Source organism: Electrona antarctica, assembly GCF_951216825.1.
Source record: "Electrona antarctica genome assembly, chromosome: 23".
Taxonomy (NCBI): Eukaryota; Metazoa; Chordata; class Actinopteri; order Myctophiformes; family Myctophidae; genus Electrona; species Electrona antarctica.
Window position 1 is genome coordinate 34048028 of NC_136804.1, and position 20309 is coordinate 34068336.

Here is a 20309-nt window from a genome sequence, read left to right on the forward strand (position 1 = left end):
GCAATTCGTAACAAACAGTATGCAAGTGTAAATCAGATTTGTATCTGTAATGTACAATTCGTAACTCTTATTCTCAGATTCGTAATTCAAATGTTCACTTCTGTGTCTCAAATAACCACTTTCGTGTCTCAAATACCCACATCTGTGTGTCAACTTATACATTTTAGAAGGATATTTATTTGTGACTCTCCACTGAATTTTGTGAGTAATTATGAGACTCTTTTACCTCGCTGTTAGTCATATGATTTGTAACTTGTAAGAAATAAAATCACCTATGCACGCACCAGATTTGTACTCGTATAGGCAATTCGTAACAAACAGTATGCAAGTGTAAATCAGATTTGTATCTGTAATGTACAATTCGTAACTCTTATTCTCAGATTCGTAATTCAAATTTTCATTTTCATTTTCAGTATCGGAACACTGCCCGATATGCCCTTATTTGGTCATATCGGGTCATATCGGTATCGGCGAATATGCCAGTCTAACCAGCGATCTGACACAGGGGTAAGGGGTTGACACTATGGCAGGTAAATACAATGTTGGGGCATGTGGAGTTAATTTGCTTTCGAGTTGCCCAAACTGCAAGTGTACGTTTGAGTGAGGAGTCTGCTATAAACAAGATATATAGCTAGATAGCTTTTGTCGCGTGTTCTGCGCGGTTCCCTACTCGTCCAACGTGTGAAGAATGCAACGCAGCTGAATGGTCAAAGCTTACCATAGCATATGTGTCAAGTTAGACGAATGTCAACCCTTGATTTCTGGTCGGTGGACTTCAAAGTGTTTCAATATTATTCTCTGGTATCGGTATTCGGTATCGGGATCGGAAATTGTGGTATCGGGATCGGATCGGGAACGAAAGAAATTGGCAAAAGTATAGCAGAAAATAGCAAAAGTAGCAGATCAACAAGCTCAAGCTTCGAACTTGTAGATCTGCTACTTTTGATACTTTTGTGTGATGCGGTAATATGATTAAGTGGCATATTAATTTACGGAAAACCACAAAAAGTTTGAATATGGAGTTAAGAGGTTTCTGCCCGACAGCAACAATATAAGGTTTGGTTATGTCAGGAGGAGAGGAAGAAATCCATCCTGGTAAACTAACACAAGATAAATTAAATTATACAATTTCACAGTAGAAAGCATCCCAGTGCTTTGCAAGTATAGCTGGCTTGAATGCTAGATATTTACAATGTGCATTTAATTTATAGGCCAAAATAATACAAACTAGGCTACAGTCTATATAGTATGTGCAATTGTTTTAGACCCAGACCAGTGGCGTATCCAGGAATTACGTTTTGGGCAGGCAAGATCATGTGTTAATTGTCGTCTCCCCGTGCACAATCGTAGCACTAAAGGTTTTCAAAGAGATATACCTGCCAGACGAGTAGGATACAAAGGCTGAAAGGCATGCATTTACATTCCAATGGGTGATTGAGGGCCGCGCTCTACCGCAACGGCCAATCAGCTGTCCACTAATAGTTCCCATGTCTTGTTTTTGTCTTGTTTTTGTTTTTTCTCATTGTATGGATTTTGGCCAGGCCAGAAATGGATTTGGACAGGCGGACGCCTGCCCTCGCCTTATTGTAGATACGCCTCTGACCCAGACAGCTGCTTTTGTCCATAATTATTCTTAAAAAGCAACTCATATTTTTGTCTGGATTAGTAGGTTATTTCTGAAGTTGTCCCTTGTCTGTTGCTGTAAATCTTAAAGCAGCACTATGTAACTTTTTCTTTAATTAATAAAATGTAATTTTGTATGGTAGAGTATGTTAATACAATATCATGTATACAATTGGGGTGGTTATATTTTGTCTCCCTGCTCTTCTTTTGAGATACTTAGATCATGCCATAGTCTCACCTAGACACAGGATCTGACACAAACTTTGACTTGATGGTCAAGATTCATAATGTATGCCCTGAGCAAGCGGACAGGCTCGATTAGATTAATGATAACAATGACTTGCCCAGGAAAAAATTTGGAGTAGAAGAAGAGGAGAGTTACACAGTGCAGCTTTATCTCTAAGCACTTTAAAATTGGCTTCCCTACTTTGGCCATTGTACCGGTAGTTGAAAATATACGTAAAAAATATACAGTAGCCTAAATTCCAAATAAAACATAACAATTATAATTAACATAAATCATACATTTACAAATAATTTCAAAGAATTAAATGTTTAAAAATGTTCCTGAAAAATAGCAGATTTACAAGTTCACACCACATCATTTAAAATATTTTGAGTAGGCCTTAATTTGTTAAGTAATTTCAATAAATAGCAAATTTGTCTCTTTTTTTTCATTCTTTAAAAAAATGAAATAGAATAATTGAAATGTCTTTGATAAATCCAGTGAAATGCAATAGATCCAGCACATCATTAGAAATGGTCACAATATGATATTCACATTCATTATGTCCAAACGTTTCAGTCAATGAGATCCTGTAAAATACAGAAGGAAAATATCAGTCTACATGTAAATATTTTCACTACATATACGCACACACACACACACACACACACACACACACATACACACTTGTACATCTTGACGATCCTTGACTTGGCGGTCCATGGCCACATACATATCAATTTGGGTGTCCTTGTCATGATAAAACATTATTTTGAGAACCACTGTTATTTGTATGTTGTTCCTACTTTGGTATATTTAACTCATGGTCCATTTTTTAAAAAGCCTTCTAAATCCTAACCTACGTTTTCTGAAAAACTTACATTTGATTCCAAGAATGGAAACGGATGGAAACCAAAACTGTAATTTTTTCAGGATTCAAATTCAAAAGCAGCAAAAGTAGCAGATCTACAGGCTCGAAACGCGACGCAATTTGCTGTGTTGATCAAGTAGGTTATTCATTTACGAAAAAAACACAAAAAGTTAGGATAGTGGTTTCTGCCTGATGCTTTCATGGATTGAAAGGTATTAACAACATAATAGGCTTTCTATAGGTCTAAATGGGTTATTAATAAGCGTGTTGAGTGTGCACCTACATGGCATGTAGGTGAAATCAAAATGTACTTGAATCGACCGCAGTGTCAACTCTTACATCATCTGAGTCCTGATGGACGGCGGTGCCGTTACTGCTCGCTCCGCTGTCCAGGTCGGCTGTCATGCCGGTGTCATCGTCCTGAATCCGCAGGTTAGAGAATCGATACACGGGCGCCCTGCAGGGGGCAGAGTTTACCCACGTCAATTGCTGCGTCACAAGGTAAGGAGAAACTAGGTTGTGACAGGTCGTCAACATTTCACAAGTAGATGTATCAGGTTTTCACCTGACAAAAAAATGTTCTCAGTGTCGAACAAAGATGTTGTTTCACCCCCTTTTGGGTTGCGGATCTGTTTTTATGGGCCACAAGTAAATATCTATTTTTCTTTTTTTCCTGTTTTGCCTTTCCTATGAAGAATTGCTTTGAAAAACATTTCAATTATTTTCGATCTTTCAGAAAAAAATAAAATAAAAAAAGAATAAAGAAAAAAAGGTTCTGAAATGTTTTGGAAATAGCAGATCTAAAAAGCTCACAAGGTGTCGCACCACAACATGGTGTGAGCTGGAACGTAATGCAAATAGGGCTTAAGTGAGTGTGTGTGTGTGTGTAAGTGTGTAAGTGTGTGTGTGTGTGCGTGCGTGCGTGCGTGCGTGCGTGTGTGCGTGCGTGCGTGGCCTTACAGACCTGTTCCTATGCATCATCTTCCTCACTGTAAGAGCAGCGGTAATGATAGCTGCCACAACAACGAGCCCCGCTCCGGCACACACCAGTAGCAGAATCATCTTCTCTCTCTGGAGAATACGCACACGCACACACACACACACACACACACACACACACACACACACACACACACACACACACACACACACACACACACACACACACACACACACACATTTAAAAAAAATCATAATACTTTCAAGATTTGTAACAAGCTCGCAGCATGGCACAAGCTTGAATAGCCAACATATAAATGCTTGTAGATCTGCTATACTTTTGAATTTGAATTCAGAAAAGTGACTGTTTTGGAGACGATATCCTATATAACAACATATTTGTTTATTTTTGTAACACAGCTCTTATATGTCGCAATCTAAGATTTGCTTATGGGAATTCCAATACAAAAAATACCTCTGTGGCCCAGGGGTAGTGGGAGTGATGTCAGGACTTAAAGATGGAGTGCCGCGATTTTTTTCCACCCTAAAACATGATCATCAGGTCTTATTGTTATATAATGAGGTATAATTTTTTCAAAAGAGTGTACAGTATTTGTTAAAATGTGGTTTTTATGTGGGCACGCCCACCAGTTCATTAAGTATGCCTGGTTTGCCTGGTGGGTGGTGATGGGTGGTGACTGGTGATCCACCTGAACTTAAGCCGCACCCACAGCTGTAGTTGTATGATAAAGGGGGAGGGGTTAGGGTTCATGCCATTGGCCCGTTTGACTGTCAAGGGTTCAGCCTCCAGGAAGAAACCCTAAATACAAAGTTAATACACCATTGCACATAAAAACGACTCCAGGGTGCATGTCTAATGAAGTACTGTCACCTCATAGACACATGAAAAACTGGAAAAATACAAAAATTTTGGCACTCCATCTTTAAACTATGAAAGGAGGGAAAAACAAATACAGAGACAGGACAGATGGACACAGACAGACGTCACCAATAGAGCAGAGTCTCACTGACCAGAGTTTCAAAGGGTGCAGGTGGATTGAGGGTGGGCTTGAGTCCACAAGGTCTTATGATGGTCTCTGCACTGGGCTGAGGCGTGAAGCCCCCCTCGCACCTATCGCTGGGAACCTTCCGGTACCTACGCAGTACGCACACAGCACACACACACACACACACACATACACACACACACACACACACACACACACACACACACACACACACACACACACACACACCCGGTCACCTTATTAGCTAAAACTGGAGTATGGCTTTTAACCACTTAAACCACATATAGGGTGGGCGGAGTCCCTCAGGGCTTTATGCTAGTGTAATTTTTTTTTCTTTTGTGGGGAAAAGCTTTTGCTGAAAATAGCCGATCGACAAGGTCACACCGCATTGCAGAGAGCCGCGTTGTGACCCTGTTGATCTGCTACTTTTGGCCTACCTAACGTTTACAAATAATTGTAGTGGGGTAAAAAGTACATTTCCTCTGAGATGTAGTGGAATAGAAGTATAAAGGGGAAAATCATGTAAAAGTAAAAATAAAATACCTCAGAATTGTATTTGAGTACAATACTTTAACTGAAAATGTGCGTGCGTGCGTGCGCGTGGTAGGGCATTAAGCAACTAGTCGACTAGTTTATTTTTTTCCCCGATTTTGTAGGCCTCATGATCAGGTAGATTATAGTTATAGTCACCAATGTACACAGTTTTTTAAATGTACAAATATTTATTTCCAAAAACATAATAGGTGGTTAAACAACTAGTCGACTAGTCGACTGTGCGTGTATGCGTGGGTGCATGCGTACCCAGATGTCAGAAGCTCCTCCTCCTCTCCGTCAACGCAGACCTCCAGGGAGTGGTCAGCGCTGCTGGGCTGTCTCACACACTCAGAACTGTTCTCATGACGATAGTAACCGTAGTCACTGTAGTCACAAAACACGTGTTAGGCCTGACGTCAGGATTTGCGCCACATTTTCACGATTTTTCAAAAATAGCAGACCTACAAGCTCATAATTATTAAAACACCAAAAAGGGTTCCCGCCCAAAATGGGTTAATAGAGGACATTCACAATGTTGATGCAGATAGATAATGTTTTTTTTTGTGAATCCGCTGGGCAGATCGAGAGTTCATCGACCAAAAACTACATTTCTCATTCTCATCAGATCAGCATATCGTTGCTCTCGAGGCATTAACCTTGCATCTCTATATTTCAACTTGGTATGTTTTTTTGTTTTTGTTTTTGTTGCACAAGAGTGTCGCACAAAAGTAGCGAAAATAGCTGATCTAGGGCTACCACTTTCAAGTTAAAAGTGTGTCTGTGGATTTTATAAATATTTATTGAACCAAGTTAACAAGAGCTTGTGACTACATAATAACTACACTGGATCCATTTGCAGGTTGCAGATTCTTTATTCCATTTCTTGACAACTAACTGGTTTCCAGCCGACAAAAAGGATACGTGACATAAAAGTAACGATGATCAGGAAGGAAACAACTCTGAGTTGAAGGTCAGCATGACCAAAATCTTGTGATGGCTTTTAATGGTAAATAGGTTTTTTTTAAGCAGTAAAAGTACCGCCATGTACCTGCAAAGTATAACCTCCTTGTAAGTAACTGTGAAGAAAAGCATTACTTTAATAACCCATTAAAAAGCATCTGGGTCATTTTAGATTTTAGTTAGCCACATTAGTCGGCTATAAAAAATATGCATTGATATTGATATGCATTGTGCAGTCTCTGGCTGTGTCCTTGTGTTGTCTGTGTTTGTGTCTGTCATTGTGTCTGTTACATGCACAAAATGTATTCAGAATGAATCCATTCATTCCGAATGAATTTCTGCATGTAAATGGGGCCAGTGTGAGGCTCAAACTTCCAGCTCGGCACACCTGTTACCAGTTCCCTCATCTACCTCACCTGCCTGGCATCAACTCATCACCTCCAAGTCTATAAAGCCTCTTCTTCTCACCACACAATGTAATGCCAGATTGTGTCTCAACCTTTTGTGTGGTCACGATTTTCCTCAGCTACTGAATTCAGTCCTAGTTATTCCTAGTGCCTAGTTAGTGTTTGTAGAAACCTGTGTTTTAATTTGTACTCCTTGTGACTTAACTCCTTTCTCGCCTGCCTGCCAGTGCCACAAGCCTGCTCCCCTCGACTACTCCAAAGTCCAAACCAACAACGGAAATACAAGATCAACAAGATCTTGTATTTCCTTGTATAACAAGATTTTTTTTAAAGAAGACCTTTGTAGAATCAGCCTCAGGTCTTAATGTGTTAAAAGATGGACAGACAGACAGACAGACAGACAGACAGACAATTGAAACCGCTCTCTGGGGGGGGGGAGGGCAGAACACAGCCATGGTGTTGCTCTGTGAAACCCAGTGACTCCCATTGAAAATGAATTGCGAGCTGCTCTGCCCCCCCTCTCTCCCCGGAACAGAGAGAGCGATTTTGTTTCAATAGTGTGTACGGCGCCACAGACAGACAGGTTCAGTAGCCTAAATAATGTCAGCGTCAATTAGGGCATTAAGCAACTAGTCGACTAGTTTACTAGTCGACTAGTTTACTAGTCGACTAGTAAATCCACTAGTCGACCTTGTTGGTACTAGTTGACTAGTTGATAATAAAAAAATAAAAAAAGTATTTATTTTTATTTTGTAGGCCTCAAGATCAGGTAGATTATAGTTATAGTCACCATGTACACAGTTTTTCAATGTACAAATATTTATTTCCAAAAAAAAAAAAGTTAATTTTTTGAATTTATTTAATTTTTTACATAATAGGTAGTTAAACAACTAGTCGACTAGTCGACTAGTAAACTAGGCAACTAGTCAACTAGTAAAAATGACTAGAAGTGAATGCCCTAGCGTCAATAGCCTTTTACCAGAGGTAATCTTCTCTGGTGCAGACGCAGGGGGATTGTCTCTTCTTCACCCTGTAGTCCCGTCCGTTCCTGCAGACGGACAACCTCTTCAGCCTCCTGAAGGTCTCCTTGTATCCGAGCACGCAGCCGTCGGTGGCCCGGTCGTCCTCTGCCCACGCGGAGTGAGCCAGCCACTCCTCGTAGTCGCTCTCATCACCTGGACAGAGCAGTGGTTGGTTTGGACGGGAGCAAAATGCAATATTTCAGTGTTGGAAAGTACATCTCAAGTACTGTACTTTAGTTCAGTGGTTCCCAAACTTTTTCATCTCAAGGACCCCCAAATTGACACCAATTAGCCTGCGGACCCCCATTTGAAAAGATATGCCAGGGACCCCCATAAGAGAAGATTTTTCCGGCTCTAGCAGTGATTTTTAACCCGTTTAATTTCAACGACCCCCAGTTTGACATGCATTAGTCTACGGACCCCCCATATAATGGCATTTCTATCTCTGGGACCCCCAATTTATATTGTAAAATCAATGCTAATTTAACTCTGAGAGTGTACAAATGGAACCAAATGGACCCGTTAGGGTCCATTTGGTTCCAAATTATCATTTAGCTGGGTCCCTCCTGGAACTCAAGTACCCTTGGGGGTCCCCGGACCCCACTTTGGGAACCACTGCTTTAGTTAACTTATTTTCCTATCAATTACAAACCCCATGAAGACATTTTTAATTCCCAAAGAAGGAAAGGTATGGAGTAAGTAATCATCAATACTAAATTATAAAAACTGGTTAAACATTGGCAAAATTGTCAATTAATAATAAGAAAGAGGCAACATTTTTTTTAAAGCCGATCTACAAGCTCACCGCGTCTCGCGTTGCGACGCGCTGTAAGCTTGTAGATCAGCTATTTTCACAATATTTATTTGTGTCCAAGTCAAACAAAATCGAATGCTTCAACTCCTACATTCCAAGTGCTTGTCAGGGTGGGGGGGTCCCCAGTTCAAATATGATTATTGTGGGGGGTCCCCAGTTCAAATATGATTATTGTGGGGGGTCCCCAGTTCAAATATGATTATTGTGGGGGGTCCCCAGTTCAAATATGATTTTGACTCACACTCTCTGGTGAGAAGACTCTGGAAGTCGATGGTGACAGCGACCCACATGGGTTGACCGTCGTCCTCTGGCCGGTAGCCCCACACGCTGATGTTCATGGCCTTGGTGCCCGGCTCAGACGCCAGGCCGGCGAAGAAGAAGGGCTGCTCTGTGAAGTTGTATGCCTTCCAACACTGGCCCTCGTCTGTAGAGAACCTGCACATGTGACGGAAACCCATTCAGACCGGAAGCCCATTCCACAAATGCCTTCAGTTCTAAGTCAGTAGTTCTATTCGTGCCAAGAACCCCCAAAATGTATTTGGCCGCGGTGCGGACCTAACCTGACTCCGCCAGATGGGGCAGCAGAGAGTACACTGGGTTCCCCCCTCCTGCTCCCATCTGGGAACTCTCAGGCAGACTCAATGACAAAAGAAAAAACGGCCTGGCCAATCAGCGGCAGCTAGAGGCGGGATCAAGGCAGCACTGTGTATGCCTTGATCCCGCCTCTAGCTGCCGCTGATTGGCCAGGCCGTTTTGTGGCCGGAGCATCTAGTCTGCCTGAGAGTTCCCAGATGGGAGCAGGAGGGGGGAACCCAGTGTACTCTCTGCTGCCCCATCTGGCGGAGTCAGGTTAACGGACCCCCCCGTCTGAAAATGTTTTGTGCCAGGGAGTGGACCCCCCAGAAGAGAAGGTCAAAAATATTAAAAAATATTAAAAAAATATTATTTTTGTGCACACCAAAATAATAGCCGATCTACAAGCTCATAACACGTTGCATAGATCAGCTATTTCCGTGTGCGACACGATAAGTTAGGCAACATTACTGTATAGCCCTCTATGCTAATAGCATGTGCTGCAGGTCTAGCATCCGAGTGCATGTGTGTATAGTTCTCATGGACTTTAACATTCAGGGCATTCAGTACTTGATGGTTTTGACTTGTCCTTCGTGGTGGGCTTCCACGGCCACGACGAGGCCTCCAGAGTCCAGTATGCTGTAATGGTGAGGGCCCTTCAGGGTCCCTCTCCAGTTGTAACCCCCGTCTGACGACACAAACACATCTGGATGCTGCCACGAGGAGAGAGACTCACCCACACTACCTGGAGGAGGAGGAGAGGAGGTGGAGATGAGAGCGCCAGAGCGGACGAGAAGTAAGGTGAGGTGTGTGTGTGTGTGTGGGGACGGGGGGTGGGGACGGACGACTCACACTTATTATAACATTATCACACATTTTCGTTAAAAAACAACTTTGCCGAAGTGCATTTCCATTTCTTTACCGTGAGCAATGACCAGACCCACAGCGGTGGGCTCAGAGACAGCCAGCATGGGAACGATGCGGTTGTATCGACTGTGTTCTCCATGGATGTGGAGGTTACACTATAGAAAACACACACACACACACGCACACACACGCACACGCACACGCGCACACACACACACACACACTTGACAATTTAAGCATTTAGCAGGCGCTCTTAATCCAGAGCCACTTACTGCACGCAAGGAAAACACAATGTAATGTCATCAACTGCTACAGTTCTGTGCGCTGAGTGCGCTCACATCTATATAAACTATGAAAAACAAATAACCTATATACTGTATGTGTGACAGATAGTGGTCTGTCACTGCTTTGAGTGGTTATATTGTATATGGTATAATGGCAGAGTCTGGCACAATACATTGTATTTGTATTTTCTTTCTTCACATTTGCCCCCCCAGGGCAAATGTGAATATCTGCCTACCACACTCACGCATGTACCCACATGCCATTGCCTACACATGTGCATACACGCACGCACGCACGCACGCACGCACGTACGCACGCACGCACGCACGCACGCACGCACACACGCACGCACGCACGCACGCACGCACTCACTCACTCACTCACTCACTCACTCACACACGCGCGCGCACACTCACACACATATTTCATGTAATTCTGTCAGCATTGATACACTTTTAGAACCGTGTGTGCTGCGTATGTCCATGAGGATTACATACATGTACGACTTTGTGTCCACACTCCACATTGTCAGGTTTGGTGAGAAGCCTCCACTCCCCTCCTCTGTTGAAGGAGATCACACTTCTTATCCTTCCATCTGAATAACAAACCACCAAGACATGAAGTAATATGTTCCAAAACCATACGCTGAAATGATAAATCACTGGATCCCTACTATTTTCTGGATCAGGGGGGGGGGGGGGGGGCACTTAAAAATCTTGAAGGCGTTAGGCCCACCCATCTGTGACCTGCACCCATCTCTGCTGGATGCATGGATAATCAGCCCTACCTTGCTCCAGTTTGTTGGTGAGGTAGACTCCTCTCAGCGAGGTGACGTTGGTAAAGTCGCTCTTCCGCTGCCCGCCAAACAGGTGGCGCTCCAGCGATTTGGAGTACAGGACGCCCCGGTCATCTGACGTGTACATGGTCCCAAAGAAGGTGTCTTTAATCAAATAGAAATAAAAAGAAAACTGTATTGATGATCAAAGCTTTTACACATCACTCTAAATGCATAGTTGGTTCAGTTCATGGTCTGTCCGTGAGTCTATAGGTCTGTGGTTGACAGACAGACAGAACATACATATTATATATATTGGAAGCAAGACAATAATGCCAGGCAATATTGTTGGCTGCTAGGAGCGTCACAGAAAAAGTGAAACCAAGAGTCACTTAAAACAAGTACAAATGTATTGCACTTTTCCAGAAAGATTTAGTACTTGTCCCGGACAACAGGACAAGCCTTAACGTCAAGCCCTGCGTAAGATACAATTACAAATAGACTAGATAAAGTGCCCCTCTGGGCACAGGTCTCCACCAGGGCACGGACGGAGTGCAAAACATACTCCCCATGCCTTCGACCTGGTGGAGACAATAAACATACTCTCTCCCCATGCCTTCGACCTGGTAGAGACAATAAACATACTCTCTCCCCATGCCTTCGACCTGGTGGAGACAATAAACATACTCTCTCCCCATGCCTTCGACCTGGTAGAGACAATAAACATACTCTCTCCCCATGCCTTCGACCTGGTGGAGACAATAAACATACTCTCTCCCTGCATGCCTTCGTCCTGGTGGAGACAATAAACAATGGTGATTTTAACCGCGGTGCCCTGCCCCTTTTACGGGCCCTAGCAGGTAAACAGAAATGTAATGGAACACACCGGGATATAAATCATAGATCAAGAGGAAGGGCATCAGGGCTGTTGAACAAACAGACATGCGCACACACACACGCACACACACACACACACACACACGCACGCACACGCACACACACACACACGCACACGCACACACACACACACGCACACGCACACACACACACACGGCGTGTAAGTGCACATGGGAACAGGTGGCGACCCGGTGACACACACCTGTATGTGTCATCATCATCAGTCATACGTACAGTGTGTGAACAGCACACACGTGTCAGCTAAGCCATGCAGGAAGCCCTGAGCTAAGGGCCAGATACGACGCGATAAGGATGCGGTTGTCCAGGCATGAACCTCGTATCTCCATGAACCTCGTATCTCCATGAACCTCGTATCTCCATGAACCTCGTATCTCCATGCTTTAAACTTGTCATGTTTTTGTTTCGTTTTTCGTAAATTAATGCCCTACTTCACAGTGGTGGGAAAAAGTACTCACATTGTTTTTAAGTAAAAGTATCAATGCAGAAATAGCCTGTTACAAGAAAAGTCCAGAATTTCAAAAATTACTTGAGTAAAAGTGCCAACGTATTGCTATCAAAATGAACTTAAAATAGTAGAAAGTATGCAGTTATGCAGAATGCCCCATTTCACACATTTTCAAATGTATATAAAAGGTATAAACAATCTTTGGAAAATAGCAGATCTACAAGCTCGCAATGTGTCGCATTGCAAGGCATTGTGAACTTGTAGATCGGCTGTTTTCAAATGGCCGAATAGTAATTGTAGTGGATTAAAAGTACAATATTTGTCTCTGAGATGTAGTGGAGTAGAAGTAAAAGTATACTGAAAATTGGAAATACTCCTACTCATACTACTTCGTCATACAAGAGTGTTACACAAAACTGGTGAAAGTAGACGATCTGCAGGAGCTTACAGATCAGAGGTTTGCGTATTGAGGGAAAGTGAAAGTGGTGAAGTGTATCTGTGGGTTTAATGAACATTGAACGTATTGAACGTATTTAAAAAGATCTTGTGACTCAATAAAAACATTGGGTACATAGATTTTCCATTTTCTGAAAAGTAACAGTTTTGGACATACAAGGTTTCCACAAGTGTGTGTGTGTGTGTGTGTGTGCGTGCGTGCGTGCGTGCGTGCGTGCGTGCGTGCGTGCGTGCGTGCGTGCGTGCGTGTAACACCCTGATTCCCTCATGATGTGTGTCAGCTATTGTAGTGTAACCCAAGTCTCCGTTCCTCCGGCCCTGCCACAGATAAAGCCTCCTGCCCCCCCTGCCTGCTATCTGCTCTATTTATCTCACTTCTACAAAAGTCCCTTTGCTGCACCCAACGCACTGACCTACACAGAAAGGTAAACACACACACACACACACCTAACCCAACTAACTGCCCAGCGCTGTGGGGCGCACTGACCTACACAGCAAGGTAAACACACACACACACACACACACACACAAACTGCAGTGACCGCACGCACGCACGCACGCACGCACACACACACACACACACACACACACACACACACACACTAAGGCTGTCCCCAACATTCAAGGTTCGAATGTTCGCTCGTTAGGGTTGGCACTCGAATCTTAATTAATGGGCTTGAACCATTCGTTTTTTTTATTTATTTTTATTAAAACAAAAATATATTTTTTTTCCTTTTTTATTTACTCGAAAATATATCTTGGCGAGAATGCGATATGGGCATGTAAAAAAAAGTAGGTTTCTAGTGCATTCCTGTCAGAAGTTATGATTTTTTAAAGAAATATCTCCTTGTTCTTCTGTCCCTCTCCAAAGTCTCCCGTGCACAACTGCACATTCATTTGGTGATTGGCCTGCAGCTGAGTTGATTGACCTTTCTCACCTTGTTCTGTGAGAACAAAAGAGTTCCATTGAATGGAATGTCTGACGCGTCTCACTCACTCACACACACACACACACCCCAGCATGATCGCTGATAGAGGGAACCGTTCTTAGCCATAATATATTAGCATATGCTCTCTAGCATCACATAGCCTATTGTAGTAAAAAGAAGTGAACTCTGATCATAAGCAAAACGGTCACGGTGACAGAGGTTCTGCTTTTGCCCTGTGCCCACTTCAATGCGCTTCTACACAGGTGGAACAAATGAACGAGTGACAGCTAACGAGCAAACTATACGCTGTCGTCTGCCAGCAAGCTCGCAGATCAGCTGTTTTCTTGACTTGACTGTGTGTGTGTGTGTGTGTGTGTGTGTGTGTGTGTGTGTGTGTGTGTGTGTGTGTTGGGAGAGACGAGAGAGATTGATAAAGAGCAGGGGAGACGCGCTGAGAGACGGATATCTCAAAGGTTATTTTTTAAATTAATTAGAAACAAATGGTCCGGATGTTCGCTCGAAAATTCCTGCCGAAGTTCAAGTCGTAAAAAAAGGGCTAGGGTACAGCCTTAACACACACACACACACACTAACACACAAGCGTGTGCGAGTGCAGAGGTGTAAAGTAACTAAGTATATGTTTCTCAAATTTGAGTTACTTTTACTTGAGTGTTTCCAAATTTAAATACTTCTACTCCACTACATCCCAGAGGCAATTATTGGACTTTTACTCCCATTACAATTTGAAAACTTTAGTTACTAGTTACTTGTTAGATCAGTATCCATGCATTAACCACTTAAGTCCTTTGGCTGTTTGAAAATAGCCGATTTACAAGTTCACAATGCGTCGGAAAGCGACACTTTGTGAGCTTGCAGGTCGGCTATTTACAAAAGATTTGTATACATTTTGAAAACATTTGAGTACCACAAACAGGACATTCTAAGTAATGAGTACTTTTTTGTACTTTAAAGGTCCTACAACATGAATTTCAACTTTCCCCACAAATACCCACTTTTGATCATATTTGGGTTTGTATGTACAGTGGTTTCACTGTTTCACAACAGGCCAACTGATTTGGTGCTACTCGTGATGTCAGTCTCTATAATCCCTCCACCTCTTCAGTTCCAAATTTGCATTTCGTCTTTGGAGACTGTGGGAGGGGCCCTATTGAGTCAAATATGTGGGAGGGGAACAGCTGGGATGAGGGTGTTGCGGAGAAAATGATTTCCATACACAGCGCCCCCACCACATCAGGACATTGTGGTACTGTAGCTAAAATTGCTTTAGAAGCCAGAAAGAAATGACATGGAATTGTTACAGTATATCATGGTGATTTAGGCTGAAACCATTAGAAATGTGTTTGAGTGACATAAACAAAATGATATTAAATATTTTAAACGTTGTTTTAAAATGCATGTTGTAGTTCCTTTAAAGGTATATTCAGTGATTTCACATCATTCAAATATCACTTATTTTTTGTTGTGATAATCCTCCTTACTATAGAGTGTGCTGACCATATAAGGAGTTCCTCCCTGTCCCCAGTTAACCCCCGGGGTCAAAAAACCTTAGGTTTCGTTTTTGGCTAGGTGGCCCAGCCTTCATCCAATCAGGATAGAGAGGGGCCTTCCACCAATCATGATCGAGCGGGGGCAGGCCTTGGTGTGTGTGCTGTTGGCCTGTCGCGTGTCCCCCCACTGTAGTGCGTGCATGTGCACATCTTGTTACCGGGGCGGACCGGTTTTTTTTCCAAATCACCCAAATCACTGAATGCTCCTTTAAGTATATTTTGATGCCTATACCTTTGTACTTTGTTGAATACGGGACTTACTGTATTTCTACATTGGTATTGGTACTTGTACTTAAGTAAATTAATTGAGTACTTTTTTACACCACTGTGCACAGTACACGCGCACAGAAAAAAAGAGAGCGAAAAAGAGAGGAACGGAGAGAGAGGGGGGGGTTGGGGAGAGACAAAGAGAGGGATAGAGGGAGTGATTGCACTTTGGTGCACAAGCGCGCCCACACACACACACACACACACACACACACTGTGACACACACACACACACGTGCACACACACACACACACGCACTCACTCACACACGCACGCGCACACGCACACACACACACGCACATGCACACACACTCTCAAAACATACACAAAACATGATGGAATGATGTTGTCAACAGCAGAACTTGAAGAACCAGTCTGTCCATCACATCCCAGCTTTTCCATTACAATGCAAAACACACAGTCAGTCCAGTGTTCAGTTAAAAGGTATAGGGTAAGTGATTTTACAGTAAATAAGAGTTAAATAGCTCTATACTCATTGCTATGACAGTGTTTGTTCACTAGGAGTCTCCCTGTCTCTCCAGCTCTTTGTAAACATTCTCGGGTAGGGATACCAATTTGATCCAATCAGGAGGGAGAACCCACATATATGTTACAGGATAAAAAAAATGAATTTGGAAGTGATGACACAAATAAATGAGCAGACACAATTGTAAGTTGCTTGATTCAGTATTAGATAGTTGATATTCATTTCATCAGACACGGCCAACTTCCTTATATACAAAACCATTGTAACTTCAATTCATTCATTTTAACCATGATAGATACACCGGAAACACCTATCCTTGGTTCTGGTGACTCATACAGCCCTCCTAATACGTGAGGGGGGGCCGTGCTTTTTCCAATAGGCCTATGTCACAGCCCGCTTTCCACGCCCACTTCCGGTAAATAGTGGTGTCTTTAACATTAGCATTTACACGTTTTTTTCTCTGGAGAATCTAAGTACATTTTCTAATGTAAAAATGTGACAGACCAATATTATTATGAAGCAAACAAGATGGTAAATCAGCTCGAACAGATAGAACAAACCTTACCTTGAGAAAACAAAAGTTGTAGACTTCTTAAATTACCTCTGTTAACATGTAGCGTCTATGGAGTGACGTCACGCTATCACCACTAACCCCGAAAGGGGGCATATTAAGGGGGGCGGGGAAATTCTGTGAGATAGGCTTATTACTTTTTTTTTTACAATATTTTTTTCCCCAGGTTTTAATTATCAAAAGTAGCAGATCCGCAAGATTTAGATAAAAAAAAGGTGTTTGTAAAATTGTGAATGATGTTCTTGGAGTCGAGTATTAACACATTTAGCCGAGGATCCCCTGGAAGCCCCCCCAAGGGGGCCTGGGGGTCCCCTTTTGAGCATGTAGACCTGCTACTTTTGTTAGTTTTGAATTTGAATCCTGAAAAGTAACAGTTTTGGACAGGTTTCCACCCGACTGAGACGATATACAGTACTATATTTGTATTTGTTTTTATTTTGTTCTGTTTTTTATTTTAAATTGTATTTTTAGTTGTACATTTGTATTGTATTTGTTTTATTCAGGACCCCAGGAAGACTAGAGGCTCAGTCATGTGTCTCTAATGGGGATCCTTCAATAAACATAAAGAGGAAGACTAGAGGCTCAGTCATGTGTCTCTAATGGGGATCCTTCAATAAACATAAAGAGGAAGACTAGAGGCTCAGTCATGTGTCTCTAATGGGGATCCTTCAATAAACATAAAGAGGAAGACTAGAGGCTCAGTCATGTGTCTCTAATGGGGATCCTTCAATAAACATCAAGAGGAAGACTAGAGGCTCAGTCATGTGTCTCTAATGGGGATCCTTCAATAAACATAAAGAGGAAGACTAGAGGCTCAGTCATGTGTCTCTAATGGGGATCCTTCAATAAACATAAACATAAACATAAACTATAGGCATATGAATATGACTGAGACCATATACAGTACTAGAGGCATATGAATATGACTGAGACCATATACAGTACTATAGGCATATGAATATGACTGAGACCATATACAGTCCTATAGGACTATGAATATGAATGAGACCATATACAGTACTATAGTATACTATGTGAGAGGGATTTTTATGTTGTCTTGTTAATGGGAAATATGAAGGGAATGATTACAATTACAATTTACAATTTAGGCATTTAGCAGACGCTCTTAATCCAGAGCGATTTACATTAAGCAATAACAAAATTATGATGATGTTAGTGTGATGTGATAGTGTGTGTGCGTGCATATCCACACGTGTGTGTGTGTGTGTGTGTGTGTGTGTGTGTGTGTGTGTGTGTGTGTGTGTGTGTGTGTGTGTGTGTGTGTGTGTGTGTGTGTGCGTGCGTGTGTGTGTACGTGTGTGTGTGTGTGTGTGTGTGTGTGTGTGTGTGTGTGTGTGTGTGTGTGTGTGTGTGTGTGTGTGTGTGTGTGTGTGTGTGTGCGCACTACCTCCTGGGTTGTCTACATGCATGAAGAGCATATCCTCATCTCCATCCAGAACAGAGTAGAACTGCAAGAGCACACACACAAACACACACACACACACACGCACGCACACACACACGCACGCACACACACACACACACAGAAAGATATGCCGGTGAGAAATCTTTGAATTATAGCAGAGAAACCTTGTCGCAAGCTGCTTCATTGCCATGAGCCTTGTCTAATCATCGTGAGAGTGTGTGTGTGTTTCTGTTATGTCAGCATATGTGTGTGTGTGTGTGTGTGTGTGTGTGTGTGTGTGTGTGTGTGTGTGTGTGTGTGTGTGTGTGTGTGTGTGTGTGCGTGCGCGCGTGCGTGCGTGCGTGCGTGCGTGCGTGTGTGTGTGTGTGTGTGTGTGTGTGTGTGTATGTACGTGTGTGCGTGTGTGGTGTGTCCCAACTACTGCAACCACAGAAACACATTTACCACATACAAAAATTGCAGAAAGTGCTGTGCGAGCTTGTAGATCTGTTATTTTTGAGAGCCACCGTTCTAAACCAACAGGTTTTAAACCCTCAGAGCTTTCTGAAAAAACGTGTTGCTATGTTGCTATAGCTCAAATCTAAAATGACACACATGTTTAATGGGTTAGTAAAATTCCTAAATAAGCCCTACAAAAATGTTTAAGTGACACCATATTTTCTAACTCCTCTCTCTCTCTCTCTCTCTCTCTCACCTGTTCCGTGGAGGCGGAGGGCAGCTGAGCTCTGTTGAAGGTGTTGCCCTGGTCAGATGAAACATATATAGCCCGGGGAGATCGCTGAGAAAAAAACAAGAAAAATAAAAACATAAAAACATCATCAAATTATGCAAATTAATAAAAACTAAATAATTTCATGAATATGAAATTACATAAATCTTCTCTGAAAACATTTTCAGATGGGGGTCCGCATGCAACTACATATCAATGCTTGACCTTGTCCTTGACGTGAATCGGTTTGAGAAGCAGTGCTCTCCCACACTTTTGTGGGAGAAGTGTTTTTTTTTTTCGTTTTCTTTTTTTGTCGCTCCTCTGCTCTTAAATGGTTAGTTAATACTTGCCAGTAAAATAGTCGTTGCAAAGGTATTAATTGATTCCCCTGAGTCCCGCCCCCCCCCCCCCCCCAAAAAAAGAATGTATGAATCAAAAACAAAATTAAAATTTCAGTAATTTAATGAACAAATACAATAAAAATATAAGAAATAACATAAATTAGAAAACAAATGTTTAAGAAGTAGTGAAAATAGCCGACCCATTTTGTGGAGGCCGGGGTTCCCAGGTTACTCACCAGTTCCTCCATGACGGAGGTGAAGAGGAAGCCGCCGATGTATCCGAAGGAGAAGATGTTCTCATCGACGGTGGTGAAGGTCTTCCCCAGGTCGTCTGTCCTCACCAACAGCAGCTCTCCTCTCCGGTCTGCCTCCACTGTGTCAAGTACATTTACTTAACCCGTTTAGGGCTGATGTCGAAATTAAAAAAAAATCTTCTAAATCCTGACAGTTTTCTGAAAAACCTATGTTTCTATGTCAGTGGTTCTCAAACTATTTCATGTCAAGGACCCCCAGAATTATTATGTATTTGGCCCCAGACCCCAATCTCAAAATATGTAATTCCAGAGACCTCCCAGAAACATAGATTTGAGTTAAAAACGTTTGCTCTGAAAGAATATATATTCAATGATTTGCGCCACATTTTCACGATAGCGTGGCATTCGGTGCCGTGCTATGAGCTTGTAGATCTGCTATTTTTCAATAGCTAAAGCATAACATAATGCTTAAAACACCAAAAGGGGTTCCCACCCAGAATGGGTTAACTCATCCACTGCCAGATTTATTTCTCGCTGCGTTTAGCCACGTAATTTCAGCCAGAAGTCTTATTTCGAAGACTATTAACTCCAGGGAGTAAAACCGGAAGTCAAATCCAGCTGTGTAGCCTGAATTCAAATAATCGTAGTGTAGTAAATGTACAATATTTGCCTCTGAGATGTATTGGAGTAAAGTAAAACTATTGAATATTGGAAATACTCCAGTAAAACACACAGGTAAATGTACTTAGTTGCACCACTGGAATACAGTATGTCTGTCAGATGACATTTGCATAATATATGATGATGTCATACTGTACCTGTTCCTATGGGACTGTAGCTGAAGAAAAGAGTAATTCCAGATCCCCTATGACAGAGAAAAAGGACAGAGTTTCAAATAATTTCACAAACAATAGGAATGACTCAGCAGAGAACTGTTTGTTCCCCCTGGTCTGTCAGTGAAGATACCATTTTTGGTTCTTTTCGACTCCAAGAACATCATTCACAATTTTACA

At 42.3% G+C, this 20309-nt stretch overlaps 1 protein-coding gene across 1 annotated transcript in view; it reads right to left on the reverse strand.

The window, feature by feature from the left end:
• Nucleotides 1-2122: 2122 nt before the first annotated feature.
• LOC306916244 (sortilin) overlaps nt 2123-20309 on the reverse strand; it is a gene marked incomplete at its 5' end in the record, with an annotated part of 23575 nt that continues 5388 nt past the window's right edge. Inside the window, 15 exons of the mRNA XM_079494060.1 lie at nt 2123-2439; nt 3060-3177; nt 3685-3791; nt 4692-4815; nt 5489-5605; nt 7568-7763; nt 8666-8859; nt 9568-9742; nt 9920-10019; nt 10647-10744; nt 10937-11089; nt 17975-18035; nt 18687-18770; nt 19279-19415; nt 20115-20161. Coding sequence (XP_079350186.1) covers nt 2425-2439; nt 3060-3177; nt 3685-3791; nt 4692-4815; nt 5489-5605; nt 7568-7763; nt 8666-8859; nt 9568-9742; nt 9920-10019; nt 10647-10744; nt 10937-11089; nt 17975-18035; nt 18687-18770; nt 19279-19415; nt 20115-20161 — 1726 coding nt within the window. The 3' untranslated portion in view covers nt 2123-2424. The remainder of the gene's footprint in view (nt 2440-3059; nt 3178-3684; nt 3792-4691; nt 4816-5488; nt 5606-7567; nt 7764-8665; nt 8860-9567; nt 9743-9919; nt 10020-10646; nt 10745-10936; nt 11090-17974; nt 18036-18686; nt 18771-19278; nt 19416-20114; nt 20162-20309) is intronic.